Genomic DNA, 14,540 nt, shown 5'->3' with positions numbered 1-14,540 from the left:
CCACCTGTCTGCTTAGCAGCCTGAAATGAATCCATATACAATTTTGATCATAGATGTTTCTGTCTCAAAAGTGGTGCAGTACAGCAGAAAAAAAAAAAATAAAGGATTTGGAGTTTATTCACCCACCTATTCATTCACTCACTCACTGAACATGTACTGAGTGACTATCAGGTGTCAGGCACTGGCCCGGGAACTGGGTAGAAGATCCAAGCTGGACTCCAAATTTGCCACTTATTTGTATGACTTTGGACAAAAATCTCTTTAGATCTCAGCTTCTTAATTACTAAAACAAAGATAACATCAATCTTCTTTGCAAAGTTGAAAGAGTGATGAGATCATGTACTTGGAAGTGTTGGGTAAGGCTCCCAATTTAGCTACAACCGATGTGTTATCTAAACTGCACCCTCATATAAACAATTGCCACATGAAGACCAGATCTCAAACTTAACATGTCAGGATTGAATTTATTATCTTTCCCTTTATGTAACCTCCCCTGCTCTGTACTGTCTTTCTTATTATTAGTTCCACTATCTAATAACTAATCATGAGTGCCCAAATCCTGGAATATTCTGAATATCCTCATCTCCATCAAGCTCCATGTCCAGTCAAATGCCAAGCCCTACCAGGTATCCCTCTTGAGTCCTTGCCAAACACACCCATCTCCTGCCAAGGCCTTTCTACAGAGCCTCATCATTTTTTTCCCTAAGCACTTCAATATCTTTTAGTCCCTCTAAACTAGTTGCATTACCTGACCTAGAAATAGGGAGATTCAGTAAAGATCTGCATGTGGAAAGGCCAGACTCCCCACAACCTCTATCTCTTACCAATCCCCAAATTGTGGGCAGAAAACTTAAATCCTCTGGACAAGACATTAAATAATCCTTTCCTATAGAAACCTAAGCCTCTTTCCAAGAAAAGATTCCCACATAGTGACAACTGAGGGGCTGTGAGAAAAAAGAAAAACTGGCTAGCCCACCTCAGTCACCCTACAGTGAAGCTCACCGGCCAACATTCCCTACCCAAGAACCCAGAGCTTCCAGTCAGCATATTAGTATCTCATTGTTAAATATGAGCTGATGATCAAGATCTCCAAGCAGCTGACAGATACTTCCAACAATAAACAGAACAAAACAGGGGCACCTGGGTGGCTCAGTCAGTTAAGCATTAGACTCTTGATTTCAGCTCAGGTCATGATCTCAGGGTTGAGTTCAAGCCCCACATTGGGCTCTGAGCTGGCAGTGCAGAGCCAGCTTGGGATTCTCTCTTTCTCTCCTTCTCCGCAACATGTGCTCTCTCCCATGCACTATCTCTCTCTCTCTCTCTCTCTCTCTCTCTCTCTCTCTCTCTCAAATAAATAGGGGCACCTGGGTGGCTCAGTTGTTAAGCACAGACTCTTGATTTCAACTCAGGTCATGATCACTCAGGTCGTGAGTTCAAGCCCAGTGTCGGGCTCTCTGCTGACAGTGTGGAGCCTGCTTGGGATTCTGTCTCATTCTCTCTCTGCCCCTCACCCCACCTCTCTCCCTCTCTCTCTCTCTCTCTTTAAAAAATTAATAAATAAATAAACATTAAAAAAGTAAAATGAATATTAAAAAAACAGAACAAAACAGATAAACAGACAAAATAAAACAGAGACAGTAACAGAAAAAAAATTCAAAGGTACTATACACTTACTTTCAAGGAGATATGAGACAAAAATTGTTTTGCTTTGTTTTGTTTTGTTTGTTTGTTTTTTTGTTTTAAATAAGCATCACACCCAGTGGGGAGCCCAACACTGGGCTTGCACTCAGGACCCTGAGATCAAGACCTGATCTGAGATGAAGAGTTGGAGCCCAAACACAGTAACTCTTGATCTTTTGCAAGTTTTGTTTGAGTTTAAAAATCATACCCTGAACTTTTAATCTTTGTTAATGTATTTTTTATTTCCAAGAAATATCCATGCTTCCTTGATTATTTCTATTTTGTGGCCTCATGTTTATATTTAATGAACGGAACAGCCCAACAATCTTATGAGGTTAGAAGTATTTTTACAGGTGGGGAAATTGAGGCACAGAAAGTTTAACAGGCTTGTTCAAAATCACACTTAGGGATGGAGGTCAAGTTTGAATCCAGGCAGTTGGGCTTCAGAGCCCAGGCTCTTAACCACAAGGTGAAATGGATTCTTGCTGGTCATTTATCCAATTGGTTAAAAACAACCTTAACAGTCAAACATGTAGCCTGAACACTACCAGCATGCAATTGAGAAATCCCTGGACAAGGTGATCTCTAAAATCTAACTTAACTTCCAAATTAGCTCATACAGGATTAATATATCTCAAACATTTTGACACAATTAGTGCCTTTAATAAATGCCCATAAAACACCAGAATTCAGAAATTTTTAAGCTGAACACAGAATTGCTGAATCCTAAGAATGATTAAGACCCTTGAAAGAGACCTCATTTAATTTGTCACCCACTGCGTAAGGTCAGATGTTGCAACAGCATAAGGAAAAGACTCAGTAAGAATTGTGGTTATAATCCGCTTATTAATCCAGTAATCATTACAAGATGGTGAACAATTCAAAACACTGACATTGATAAAATATAAACAGGGGAACAAATGGCTGCCCTGTCTCCCCCTCCCCAGCGCTGCTGTCTAAGATTATGTTCCAGGAACCCCTCTTCTCATCAGTGCCCACCTTCTTGGTTCAGTTTCTAGGAGGCCAAGTGAGAGATTCCAAGTCAAGGAAGAAGGAAGAAATGGATGTCTCCCAAAAATACATGTCTAGGAGAACCTCAAAATGTGACACTATTTGCAAATAGGACATAATTAGCTAAGTTAAGATGAAGCGATACTCCACTGGGGCAGGCGCCAAATCCAACAACTGGTGTCCTTATAAAAAGAGGAGGAGACACATAAGGAAGAAGACCATATGAAGACAGAGGCAGAAATTGTAATGATGCAGCAGCAAGGCAAGGAATATCAAGAATTGCTGGAAGCCACTGGAAGCTAGGAAGAGACACTAGCCTCCAGAACTTTGGGAGAATAAATTTCTGTTCTTTTAAGCCACTAAGTCTGTGGCAATTTATTAAGGCAGCCCTAGGAAAGTAATACAACACCTCAAACATGAAATGCAAAACGCAAAACTCATATTGATTAATTACCAACTAAATCATAACTAAAGATATTAAACCTGACGTTCAGTCTTTGCAAGCAATCATATCAGACACTTGCAAGAAAAAAAAATCGTGTGGTTAAAAAAACCCAACAAAAATAAATAAAGAGGCTGTGATATATGACAGATGTGATGAAGAAAATCAAATAGTAGTCAAACACCAAAATTTTTAATGGCTCAATTAAAAGCAGCCTTATTTTCTTTTTCATAACTAACAAATTTCTAAAAATAATATCAATAGCTTAGATACCAAATTGGCTGTACTATAAGACTTACCAAACTTACCATACTATTAAATAAATGTATACCATATATTTAACATACCATATACATCATACATATACATTATACTATTAAAAATATTTTGGCTATATACTTAAATTACAATTATATAATTGATTGGCAATTAAAGGATCAATTATTCGTTTTCCTAGCAATTTGTTTCCAAATGAAAGAGGTTATCTTTCTTTCTTAATGCCCTCTTTGATTTTTTATCTACCTTTGCCTTCTTGAGTATCTTAATTTTTATTAGAAAACTACAATGTTTCCCTAATAGAATGGATTTTTTTTCCTCCAAGGCAAGAAATCAACTGAGGAATAAACCAAAGAAAAGATTCAGTTTCTGAAAAATGGTAAAGAGAGGAATAGAGAGAAAAGCCGAGTGAAACATATGAGAATATTCAGATGTGTATTTTAAAAAATATACACATGCAAATGATGAGTTCCATACTATATAGTTTACCATCACAGGGTTCTTTTCCTTCTGCATGCTTACATACTACTTTCCCTTAACTTACACTCATGGAGCCATTTCTGCTCTCCTGTTGTTGACCTTCCCCTGTTCTACATGGAGGCTGCTCCCCTATTGTTAATGAATAATGTGCTTTTGCTTTTATAAAAAAGCTTTTTCACTACATCCCCCCAAAAAGACTTTTGTTTACCTTAATTTAATGGCAATAAGGCAACCCTCTGCATGAAACAAAAATGAAGCATGAATTCAAATTTTCTACTTAAAATCTCTGTTTTAGAGTGTACGTTTGAGAGTGGACTCAAGTGCGACTGTCCAGGTTGAACTTTTAGTTTTACCACATACTAGCTGTGACCTTGGGCAAGTGACTTAATGTCTCCATGGCTCTCACTTTAAAATGGAAACAATGAGGGGTGCCTGGCTGGTTCAGTCGGAAGAGCATGCAACTCCTGATCTCGGGATTGTGAGTTCGAACCCCATATTGGATCTAGAGATTACTTTAAAAAATTAACTTAAAAATTAGAAATAATGAAAATGCACACCTTAGAGGGTTTCTGAAAACGCACACCTTAGAGGGTTTCGTGGGGATTAAATGGGACAAGGCCCTAGCTGTATATGTATAGTACATAAGCACATACTAAATATTGTCCATTGATACTGTTAGTATCTTAATTTTTGTTCTTTTAGAATATCTAGATTTCTCTTTAACATAGTTCTTGGTTAAGGAAACTATTAGATATTCAAAAATTCACAAAAGATGATAATTGGTTCCCTTACTTCCATTCTTTCTCTGGGCGAATCTAAGACAAAAAAAAAACAAAACTGTTGAACATCTAGAATATAATATCACAGAGTAAGAACACAGACATTCTGAAGTTGTTTTTAAAGATGGGATATCCTAAGAGACTTATCTACTTGCTTTCAAACCATCCCAGTATCTCAGATATCCCAGTATCTCCTGACTCTATCAATACCATCAAAAACCACAATGATATCATATAAAAATAAGAAAGAGAAAAACCAGCCATTGCACTGCTGCTTAATTTTTCTTAGCTGCCATTGAAAATAGAATGAGTCTCAAAGCACCTGAACCCAAATTAAGCCAGTAAGCCCTCTAGCTCTGAGATAAAATTCAAAGTCCACCTTTGGACATAAATCCAGGTAAGATTAGAGTTGCTGACAAGTATTTCCACTTTAGGTGAAAATTATGTGTTAAAATCTAAATTCCCAGGTAAGCTTAAACGTGGCAAGCAGCCACTTGAAAACTACTTTTCTGGGCATACTGCTTTCCTACTTTGAAATCTCCCTGCTGTTGACATTTTGTGAGTGAGGAAATGGACCAAAACAGCAGAAAAGAGGCAAACTCAAATTAAAGTGCTTCATCTCAATTCAACAAGCCATGCCACACACTCATCAATGTAAAGATGTAAACATGAACATGTCCCAGACATCACTCACCATCATCCTAAATCTTTCAAGGTCTGCCACCAGATACACAGAGGAGTTATTGTGCATGAATTATTAATAGCAAAGGGGAGCAATGGTGGGGCGCCTGGGTGGCTCACGCTGTTAAGTGTCCGACTCTTGATCTCAGCTCAGGTCTTGATCTCAGGGTGGTGAGTTCAAGCCCCGCACTGGACTCTGCATGGGGTGTGAAGCCTACTCAAGAAAAAAAAAAAAAAGGAGCAATGGTACTACTTTTTGCTTCCACACACACATAGCAGAAATAATAAGAAAAATAAGACTATGAAAGGTGGGAATGAGAAGGTAAAAGGGGAGCAAATCACCAAAACTGACTGAGCATTTACTTTTTCTTACTATAGGATCATCTCCATTAAACATCATCAAGAAATCAGATTGTATTAGGAAACTGCAAAATATTTTACTCAATGGAAAACACAATGTCGTTTTGTGATCTGTTCCTCCAGGCCTCGACAATTCTTGTGGCATTCCCTGATTTCCATGGTATTCAAAACTCTGAGTTTGGGAAATCAAAACCATAACATAGAGGGAAATGGTTCCTACTAAATGGCACAAACCAACTCCCGTATTCCACAACCAGGGTTACTGAGGCCTAAAGCCATTGCGTGGTGTTACGGATGGAATTGTGTCCCCAAAATTCATATGTTGAAGTCCTAACCCAGAACCTCAGAATGTGGCTGTACTTGAATAGAGGGGGTTTTCAGATGTTATAAGTTAAAGTGAGATAATTAGAGTGGGCCCTAATCCAGTATGACTGGTGTCCTTATGAGAAAAAGAAACTGAACACAGGTACAGAGGGAAGATGATGTGAACACACAGAGAGAAGACGGCCATCTATAAGCCAAGGAGAAAGGCTTGAAACACATCCTTCCCTCATGGCTTTCTGAGAGAGGAGCCTGACACCTTGACCTCAGACTTCTAGCCCTCAGAACTATGATATAATAAATTTTTGTTGTTTAAGCAACTCAGCCTGTGGCACTTTGTTACAGGAGTCCTAGAAAGCTAATACAGGTGACTTGTCCCATATTGTCTGGTAGGTGATGAAAAACAGAGCCAGAATGAAACTCAGACTTCCAGACCTTACTCTCAATGGGGCTTTCCACCTCACTACACTCCCTTCCAACTTAACTCACTGTTTTCACTCAAAGTCCTCTCCCACAGAAATCTCATACTTATTCAGTGTGCTAAGGACCATGTTAAATATATACTGTTTATGCTGAACTCTCATGAGCTATGCTCCCACATCACCAAGAAGACATTTTCATATAGACATCTCATGAACTCAGAATGTCTAAAACCCAAATCCATTACCCAACAGAGTTAATAGGACACCATTTCGGAATCTGAGAAAGTCTAGGGACAAGATCCAACTCCTTGGACAAAGTCATCTAACCTCTCTAAGCCTCACTTCCATATTTATATTACAGATTCTATGAAGAGTATAAACCCTATCCAAAAATGCTTCAATGGGCTAATGTGAAGATTACATTAGATAACAGCCCTTTCAAACTGTAAAGTGTTAAAAGCAACACTAACTATTTCTCTCTCTGGAACCTCTTTTTCTTTTTTTTTACTCATTCAAACTCAAAACCATTTATGTTTCCCTCTCAAATAATCTATAACCTATAATTCACCTTGCTCTGGCATTTCTTTCTCTACAAATCATTTTTTTTTGTCACCACTTTCTAATGAATCCAGATCCTCATAGTTTCAAATCTGCACAACTTTGAATGGCTGATTTATCAGCGTCCAGGCTCCTCCTCATCTAATCTATACCATATCCTAATATCAGATTTATCTTCCTAATACACTCAGCTCAAAAGGCTTCAGAGGCTCTCTAATCCACAAAACAAGGTCCTAGCTACAGAGCCTCTTGCATTCTATAATAAAACAGCTTCCCAGGGCCAGTCCCCAAGCTTATCTGGGGATACCTAGGGTGGCACCAACAGCAAGTGCAGATTGGTAAATTCTAGTGTGTGCCCTATTTGTTAGGGAGCATGACGGCTGCGAGTTTCATTTTGCTCCTGCTACTTTCTTTGCCCAGCATCTCTTTGCCCCTTTACTACTCCCTAACACTCAAGGTCTACCATAGTTAAATAGTATTTCGCCTTGCCTCCCTCCAGAGGTCGATTGGAACCATTGCTCATCTCAGGTAGACCTAGCACTCTCTTTATACAACAAATATTTTATAAAGATGCCTTTACAACTAGGAAATTAGATTCATAGATACCAGGACCTGCACACACACATGATTTTAATATTTATACATAGAATTTCTAATATACATATTGATATATCCTATTTGTAACTAGAATGCAAAAAGAGAAATAAAAACTAATTTATAATAATGTATTTAAATATATAAATAGGCATGACTATATTATAAAACATAATGAAGGACGGTGCTCACATCTATATATAGAATCAGCGGGAACACAAACAATACAAATGCAGGCTGATCAAGAGTGTGGTATTAGTGACTTAAATAACATAAGCAGTACTGTCATTAGTTACATAATTTTTCAAAATGGTGAATAAATTTGAATATAGTTTTAAACAAAGCAAAGTAGCATTTTCCTTTGATTTATACTGTAGTTATATTCCTGCAATTTTGGTACATATTAAATGTATGCAGAACATAGTTTGTGTTTACACGTGAAATAGTTGGGTTATAGCCTTAGACATATATAAACAAGTTTTCACCTGCATGAATGCTCAGTAGGACATTTAAAAGGGTAAATGAGACTTGGGACAACAGTTCACTGTATTAAAGCAGAGGCTGATAAACTCTGTAGAGAGCCAGACAGTATATGCTTTAGGTTTTGTGAACTATACACTGTTACAAACCACTTGACTCTAAGAAAGTAGATGGAGACAGTACATAAATGGGAATGCTGTGTTCAAATAAAACTTTATTTACAAAAACTGGCAGTGGGCCTCAGACTGCACTATGCCTATCTCTGTATTAGCGTGCCTATATATTGTAGAATGCCCAGCTCCTAATGCCAGGTGCACTATCCAATTACTGTGATGACAAAAACAGCCCCTATGGGACAACAACCACTCCAACCCCCCAAATGAGAACTCTTGGCCTAACTACTTCTATTCACTGCATTTGGCAAAGGCATTGAGCATTCTGGTGTCAGTTCCCTTTCTATACCTGTCTGGATTGCAACTTCTAAATCTACTCTTCACTGTTTATCTCTCTTATGCCTAGTTCAAGACCCATCTGACACCTTACCTCACTTGACTAATGGAGGAATTTCTTTAGGACTTATAATCTTTCAAAAATGATTTGGCATTGATATCCCACAACATATTATTTCTCTACTTATATATTATCTATATGCTCTGCCTCCCAACTGGAAGGCAGATGCCTTGAGGGCAGAGACTATGTTTAACACTCAGTCATATTTGTAGACTCTAGTTTAATGATTTTCCTCAAGTCACACAATAAACGCAAAGATTACCATGCTAGATGTTGAGGATACAGCAGTGAGCAATCAGACAGGGTCCCTGATTTTACGAATATTATATACTAGCAGAAAGGAGTGAAAATAATTAATTTCATATTCCATAAGAACTATAAAGAAAATAAATACATGCTGACATGGTGAGTAAAGAAGGGGAAGATGAAGGTCAACTGCCATTTTAGACAGGATGGCCAAAGGAAATTTCTCTGAAAAGAGGACATTACATAAGACACATGACATATGAGAAGAGCCAGGGAAGAGCATTCCAACCACAGGGAACAGCATGTTCCCTGACATAGGAAATCTTGTGGCAAGCTTGAGGGAAAAAATGGGTCATACAGTGTTTAAAACTGAGGTTTTTAAATAAGGAGTGACAACATTAATAGGATTTCAGTTTTTGAAAAGATTATACTGGTTACAGGGTAGAGAAGAGATAGTAGGAAGGTAAGAGGGTAAGTGTAGAGCACAATTAAGAAGCTACTGCAGAGGTCCAAACTAGAACTGATGATACTCAGGACTGGGAGTAGCAGTAAAAAAGAGAAAGTAGGGGTGCCTAGGTGGCTCAGGTGGTTAAGCGTCTGACTCTTGATCTTGGCTCAGGTCATGATCTCATGGTTCATGAGTTCAAGTACTGGATCAGGCTCCTTGCTGACAGCATGGAACCTGCTTGGGATTCTGTCTTTCCCTTTCTTTGTCCCTCCCCTAGTCTTTCTCTCTCAAAATAAATAAACAAACTTAAAAAAAAGAAAAAGTAGACAGATTTGAGGTATCTTTTAAAGAAGTAACTTAGAGGACTCATTCTTGGACTAGATCTGTGGAGGAGGCTCACTGGGTGGTACCATTAATAATATGGAGAGAAAAATGGCTTGAGTTATGGTGGAGGTCCAGAAGTTCCATTTGGATGTGTTAACTTTGGGATGACTGTTATCCAATGATTGATTTCTAAAGGTTGAACCAGCTTTGCATTCCTGGAATAGACTTAAGTGGTAGTGATATATTATCCTTCTCATATATTACTGGGTTCAAGCATAAATGTCAGGTAGGCAGATGGAAACAGAGACAGAGACAGGGTCATAGCTAAAGAGAGGCATGTATAAGACATTAGCTTATAGTTGCTATTTAAACTCATGAAGCAAATAAAACCATATGGATAAAGAGCGTTGATTAGAGAAAAGAAGGCCACTTTCCTGTTCTAAAACACCCTAATATTTGGAGAAGGAGCTAGCACAAGCGAAAGAGAGAAAGCTCCCTATTTGGAAAATCTGGTTTCACAGAAGAGAATGTATTAACCATGTAGAATCTGCTAAAATGTTGGGTAAAATCAGAGAAATGTCTGTTTGATTTTGCAACAGAAGGTCATTAATGAGCTTTACAAGAACATTTTCAGTTAAGTAGGAATGATGGAAACCAAATGCAAGTGGTATGAAAAGCAGAATGAGAGGTAAGAGAGTGAAAAAAGAGAAAGGAGGCCTCTCAAAAATAAACATAAATCATAAGGAGAGTTGTGAGAAACAAATCAGACCAGTGACAGACTACATTTAATTCATCACTACCTTAATAATACTATTATGGTAAATTTATTTTATTTAAAATAAAAATTATTTACAATAAATTTAAAAATTTATTTATTGCAGTAAGTCACTCATAGTTATCTTGTGGACCAGGTACAGTTCCTTCAATGCAAAAAATAAAACGAAGTCTTCTGTTGAGATAATTTGTACTTTTCAAAATGTAATGGAGGTGTAGTATAATGCTAAGTGAAATAAGTCAGAGAAAGACAAATACCATATGATTTCACTTATATTTGGAATTTAAGAAAAAAATGAACAAAGAGAAACAAAACAACCCAAAAAACAGACTCTTAACTATACAGAACAAACTGATGGCTACCAGAGAGGAGATCAGTGGGGGGATGGGTGAAATAGGTGAAGGAAGAGGATTAAGAATATGCTTATCATGAGGAGCACTGAGTAATGCATAGAATTGTTGAATCACTATATAGTACATCTGAAACTAATATAAAACAATGTTAAGTATGCTGGAATTAAATTTTTTTTAAAGCATAGTGGGGGTAAAGCTGTTAATACCAAAAGTTCTGAAACTGAACTGAAAAGTTCCCACTAATAAAAATATATTTTATTCTCTTGAGAGTAGAGAAACTATGTACAAATGGAGCAAAATATAAAGCAATTTTATTTCATAAAAATTAAAAATATATATGCAACAAATTATATAATAAATGGAATTTTTAGAAAAATGACAGAATGAAAGAAAATATTACAAGATATATAATGCTAATATGTAAAGAGTATCTATAAATCAATAAGAAAAACCAATAGAAAATATAATAAAGGACAGGAACAAAGAAATCAAGAGAGAAAAAATACAAATGACTAATAAGATAGCATGAACCCATCATTTGTAAGCACTTTTCATAAAAGTCATGAGTATAAAGTAATGCTAGATTAATCAATGTGTAGTTTAGAAACCCTGCAAACAAAACCAGGCATATAAAATTCCTCAGTTATAGTCTCACCATCAATACACAGCAGGAGGTTTTTTCCCCTCATCTGAGTATATGGGAGGATTGTCTTATTTTATTGAACATGACTTGATACGATTGCAGGAGGTACTGATTTTTAAATTTCAGTTTATACATTCCAATGTATATCTAACCATATAATTTACAAACTCAGCATATCCAGAAGCGAGTAATATTTAAACAGCCATAAGCATCGAGCAAACACAAAAGCAAAGATAAAGAGAAAATGCCTACCTTCCCTGATAGCTGTAAAAGGTGTACCTTCTTCTTCTTGCAGCCTGATCACCTTCAGGGCTACCAACTTCCCATTTACTCTGGCAGAAACAAAAGAAAAGATGAGAAGCGAATCCGTGAAATTATGTTCCCGTTATGGCTCTAATTTCCTTACAATTTATATTTTATGCATTTTTGCACTGAAAATGTCAATGACTCAATTATTCCACCACAACAAGGTTAATTTCAGTAAGGCTGGGAATTTTATATCATCATCATAAATATTCACATTTTAAATATTCACATTTAAAATATTCACTTGCCTCGTCCAAGATTTAACCGGTTTTCTGTAATTCACTTTATGTTTCCTCCAGAATGAAACTAGTGCTTATCAAAATCATCACACTTGATCAATTATTCTCAGATTAATTAGAAATCAAGGAGTCAAAATAACTCTCTCCCGTAGTTTTTCCAATTGCTCCTTTGTTTCCTAGGCTGAAATGTCTTCATCTTCAGTCTTAAACTGAGGTCATTCAATCCCAAGGTCTGAAACTCCACACTCAGCCTTCTCTCCTCATTTCCCTCTTCCCTTTTCCCTGTTCTTTCTCTCTCTCCATATTACCCATTCCTCCCTTTCTCATTTTTTACTAGAGCCTCCTAAAATTATATTTGGTCTGATTGTGTCTTGTGATACATACAGTATATCATCAAAATAAAAGTTATGAATATTTTACTATTATAAGATTACACAAGACTTATTCAAAGCAGATGGTTCTTCCAGACGCATTCTAAATATGTAGCGACTCTAATTAAAAGTAAGAGTGCGCTAGGCAGATAACTTTTTTATCTAGTAAATTCTGTTAACAAAACCATGACTATCTATACTGGTCTTCTAGTTGAATGCTCTACTTTCTACTTTATTAGACCTAGCAGCATACGTGGTTAATAAGAATAGGGAAAACAAACACACATTTAAAGTGTAAAAGATCCAAGAAGGCATTTGATGAAAGGTAAATCTCCCTGCTACATACTCCTTCAGTCATCCAGCTCCCAGCATCTGAGGTCACCAGTTACCGCTGTTCATTTATACACACAGACACACACACACACACACACACACACACACACACACACACGGCAGAATGCCATACAGAATATAGTGTACGTTGTTTTTAATAAATTTGGGGACTTCCTTATAAATTCATAGAAAAAATCTTCTCCCGCTTTTGAAAGACCACAGAGTACTCCTTTGTATAAATATAGTACACTTTATTTATCCCAGTCTTCCACAGATGGTCATTTAGCATATTCCCAATTTTTGCTACTAAAACAATGATGGCAATAAATATTCTTGGACATGTAATTTCACCCATGTAAAAATATATCTGTAAGATAAATTCCTAAAAGTGGAACTGCAAGATCAAAATGTAGGCGCATATCTAAATTCTAATTCTGATGAATATTGGGAAATTATCCTATGTGGAGGCTCTATCAACTGACACTTCCAATGGCAAATGATAGGCACGCCTGTTACCCCTTCACTTGTACTATGCTACCAACCACTGACTCTGTCAATCTGATAGATAAAAATGGTTTCTCATTGCAATTTAAACTGCAACAAAAAGTCTTCAGAGCCTATGAAACCAGCAAACAAGAACTCATGTGGTCCAGAGAATCCAGTGCCTAAGTCTAAAATAAGGAATGTGAATGTCTCCTTTTTAAGAACTGTATCCAATTGGTCTTTTTTTGCTAAAAAAAAAAAAAAAAAAAAAAAAAAAAAAAAAAACTGCTACAGACACAACTTGAAAAGTCCAAGGAATCATCACAGCCCAGCCACCTTAGCGGCATTCCTTGTCGCACTGATTATTGGAATACATTATTGGCTACAGTCATGGGATAAGGAGATCTGATTATAAAGTTCCACAGTGTGCCATCTTCTCAAGGTTAAGAGTTGTGTTTATTTTCTCTCGTCTTTCATCTAGGATGACAGGCCAACTGCTTTTCTGCTCTGCATCTCTTCTCTCTTTGTACATTACCTTCATTTCTCCAATCCCGACTGGGCTCCAGGTACCCAGGTGCAGGCCAAAAATTGCTACGCACATGGAGTTCAACTGGAGACTGGACCTTGAGCTCTCACTTTGTCCTTTATGACTAAGGGCGGGGGGTGGGGGGTGCTTTGGCGGGGCTGGAGGCTGGGATGCAGTCAGTGCTGACATCTGCACAGATTTTTCTCAGCCCAGTTGAGCTCATCACTGGCTCCCCAGGGGAGGTAGTAACTGATTCTGGGAACTGCTTGGAACTTTCCCCTCATTTACAGATATTTTCCCCTCACCCATAAAAAAACACACACAATCTTCTTCCCACAAAGCTTTTCTATTTCCCCTGAGATCGTTAACTTATATGCACCATGAACTGAATTCTAGAATACAGGGAATTCATGTTTTTAAAGGTTATATACTTAAAACACTCTCAGATCATGAAACGATAATTCATTTCCCTATAATACACTGAAAGGAGATAAACCTTCAACTGAACCAATACTTATTCTTTAAACGCAACTAGAGACAGAACACCTTTAAATAATTTCATAGACTAATGTGCATTATTTTTGTGGTGAAAAAGATTTTGAACCTATTACTATAATAACTGCATAAAAATACAAGATCCAGGTTGATGGAATTCAGATTCTAAAGCATAATTCTCTATGAATTGAAAATCCATGCATTAATTTCTTATGATAATCATAACAGTTAAAAACACTGAGTTTTATGTATTACATCACATAACACTAAAAATTTCCTGAAATTTTATAGTAGACTATTAACTCCAGGCATGAAGTAACATTTTTCTGTTTCATTAACTGTTATGTGTCCAGTGTCTAAAACTGCTTGGTACAGAGTACACTCTCAAAAACTTTTATTGAATG

The 14,540-nt window shown here is 37.0% G+C and overlaps 1 protein-coding gene across 7 annotated transcripts in view; it reads right to left on the bottom strand.

Annotated features, from left to right (window-relative positions):
* The window catches only part of CDK14 (cyclin dependent kinase 14), a 621,048-nt gene that overhangs the window by 401,490 nt on the left and 205,018 nt on the right, over positions 1-14,540 (bottom strand). For all 7 annotated transcript variants that reach the window (XR_008420630.1, XM_019443275.2, XM_053898331.1 and 4 more), the window contains one exon: positions 11,636-11,715. Coding sequence is in view for 6 of the 7 variants with exons in the window: in XM_019443275.2 (XP_019298820.1) it covers positions 11,636-11,715 (80 nt within the window). In the remaining variant the exon portion in view is untranslated. The remainder of the gene's footprint in view (positions 1-11,635; positions 11,716-14,540) is intronic.

The sequence above is a fragment of the Panthera pardus genome, unplaced genomic scaffold, assembly GCF_024362965.1.
Source record: "Panthera pardus isolate Hobbes unplaced genomic scaffold, ASM2436296v1 HiC_scaffold_8, whole genome shotgun sequence".
Classification (NCBI taxonomy): domain Eukaryota; kingdom Metazoa; phylum Chordata; class Mammalia; order Carnivora; family Felidae; genus Panthera; species Panthera pardus.
Note: the sequence above shows the minus strand (reverse complement) of the source record. Positions and strands in the feature narration are given on the sequence as shown.